The 1,769-nt window shown below is 62.6% G+C and overlaps 1 protein-coding gene across 1 annotated transcript in view; it reads right to left on the bottom strand.

Moving 5' to 3' along the window:
• Positions 1 to 1,469, bottom strand: part of LOC104080539 (cholesterol side-chain cleavage enzyme, mitochondrial-like) — a gene marked incomplete at its 3' end in the record, with an annotated part of 1,990 nt that extends 521 nt beyond the window's left edge. The window contains exons 1-4 of the mRNA XM_009582958.1: positions 1,247 to 1,469; positions 565 to 725; positions 321 to 487; positions 98 to 176 (exon numbers count right to left, since the gene is read on the bottom strand). Coding sequence (XP_009581253.1) covers positions 98 to 176; positions 321 to 487; positions 565 to 725; positions 1,247 to 1,469 — 630 coding nt within the window. The remainder of the gene's footprint in view (positions 1 to 97; positions 177 to 320; positions 488 to 564; positions 726 to 1,246) is intronic.
• Between the last annotated feature and the right edge of the window lie 300 nt (positions 1,470 to 1,769).

Raw genomic sequence — 1,769 nt, 5'->3', positions numbered from 1 at the left:
CCCCCCATGTCACCCGCCCGTGCTCCAGGTCCCACCTCCGCCCAGAGCCCCATGCGAAGTGGGTCGGGGTGAGAAGGGACCCGGTGGCCGTGCTCACCTTGGGGGGGATGCGGTAGTCCTGGAGGATGACCTCCTGCGTAGTGTATCTCTGCAGGGTCACCGCCACGGGGTGCAGCCTGGGGGGCACAGGTCCCACGCACCTGGTTTTGGGGACAGCCTGGCCCACCCACGTCCCACCTCGGTGCACCATGTCCCAGCAGTGCCAGAGATTTGGGGAGGGAAGAGGCTGGGGGTGTTTTTCAACGGGGGTTCCTCCTCACCTGAGCGTCTCCTTGATGGCGGCTTTGAGCAACCGGATGGTTTTCAGCATCTTCACCCTGTCCCCCGCTGCCTCCCGCTTGGCAGCCAGGACCTCTGCCCGCAACTGCTCCTGGATCCCCGGGGACCGTGCCAGCTCGAACATGGCCCACTGCAGCGTCATGGAGGTCTGGAGCGGGGCAGGAGAGCAAGGCTCAACACCAGCCAGGACCTTCTCCCTGCCCAACAACCCTGCCTGCTCCTTACCGTGTCCACCCCGCCCGCCATCATCTCGGTGATGCTGGCCTTGATGTCATCCAAGGGCAGCTTGTCCTGCATGATGAGGCTGCAGAGGATGCCCATGTACTCCTTGGTGCTCTTGCGTTGCAGCCGCAGGTCCCGGTAGACGTTTTGTATGCATTTGTCCGCTGAGGAGACACAGAGGCACGGCGTGGTCTTCCTCCCCCAGGGCCACGGTGGAGGAGGAAGGCACCAGATGTGGCACCTTAGGACATCACTGCCCCAATGCTGGTGGCTTTTCCATCACAGTTGTCCCTGCAGCAGCCTGGGACTGCGGTCCCTGCTGTGGGAACCAGCAGTGGCTGGGTGGGCACAGAGGGTGGGGGGTGAGGGTGCCCCAGGGGGGGACACCCTGTGGGAGAGTGGTCCCAGATGCCAAAAGCTCTCTGAGGCCACAAACGCCTCTGAGAGAGCTGCTCCCCTAAATGTGATGCCCATCATCTGCCCTTCATCGCTCCTGGATGGTCCCCCACTGCTCCATCCCACAAGCTCCAGATGTGGAAGGCCTTCCTGGCCTTGGTGGCCCTGTGCTGGGCGGTTGGACCTAGGAGAAGGTCTCCACGCTGGTGAGATGAGGCTGCACTATGAAGGCGAGTCCTCAAAGGGGCCTTGGGTGACACAGGGAGGTGCGGGCAGGAGGAGCGCTCACCCTGGGTGAAGATGGCATCCCAGGCCCAGACATGGTCCCTCCACGTCTTGGCGTTGAGGTGGCGGAGAAGGGCGGGTGGCAGGTAGAGCATGGGCGAGGTGGTGTGGAACATCAGGGTCACGGCGTCGATGAAGCGCTGAGCCTCGGGGTCCACGAAGTCCTGCAGCAGCCCCAGCCGCTCCCCGTACAGCACGTGGCACACGGCTGCGAGCACATCACCCATGAGGGGACCTGGCCAGAGGGGACCCCATCCCCGTCCCCTCCACCCTCCCATGGCCAACTCCAGCCTTTCCATGGCTTCGGGAACATGGCTTGGCCTCCTCCTCGCTCCGAGCATCACAGGGCCATGGAGGCATCCCTTGTTGGGTAGGGTTGGCTACCAGTTGATGACCAGTAGGTGATAAAACTGTTTTATCAACAGTGTTGAGTTGTTCTCTACTTGTCTGGAGAGAGGACATCCCTCTAGACCCTACGGCTTTGGGAGAGAAGCTTGTTTGCCCATCTCGGAGGATGAAGCTGGGGG

This window comes from Fulmarus glacialis, unplaced genomic scaffold (genome assembly GCF_000690835.1).
Source record: "Fulmarus glacialis isolate BGI_N327 unplaced genomic scaffold, ASM69083v1 scaffold34128, whole genome shotgun sequence".
NCBI classification, from domain to species: domain Eukaryota; kingdom Metazoa; phylum Chordata; class Aves; order Procellariiformes; family Procellariidae; genus Fulmarus; species Fulmarus glacialis.
The sequence above is the reverse complement of the archived record's forward strand: the minus strand, read 5'-3'. Positions and strand labels throughout refer to the sequence as shown.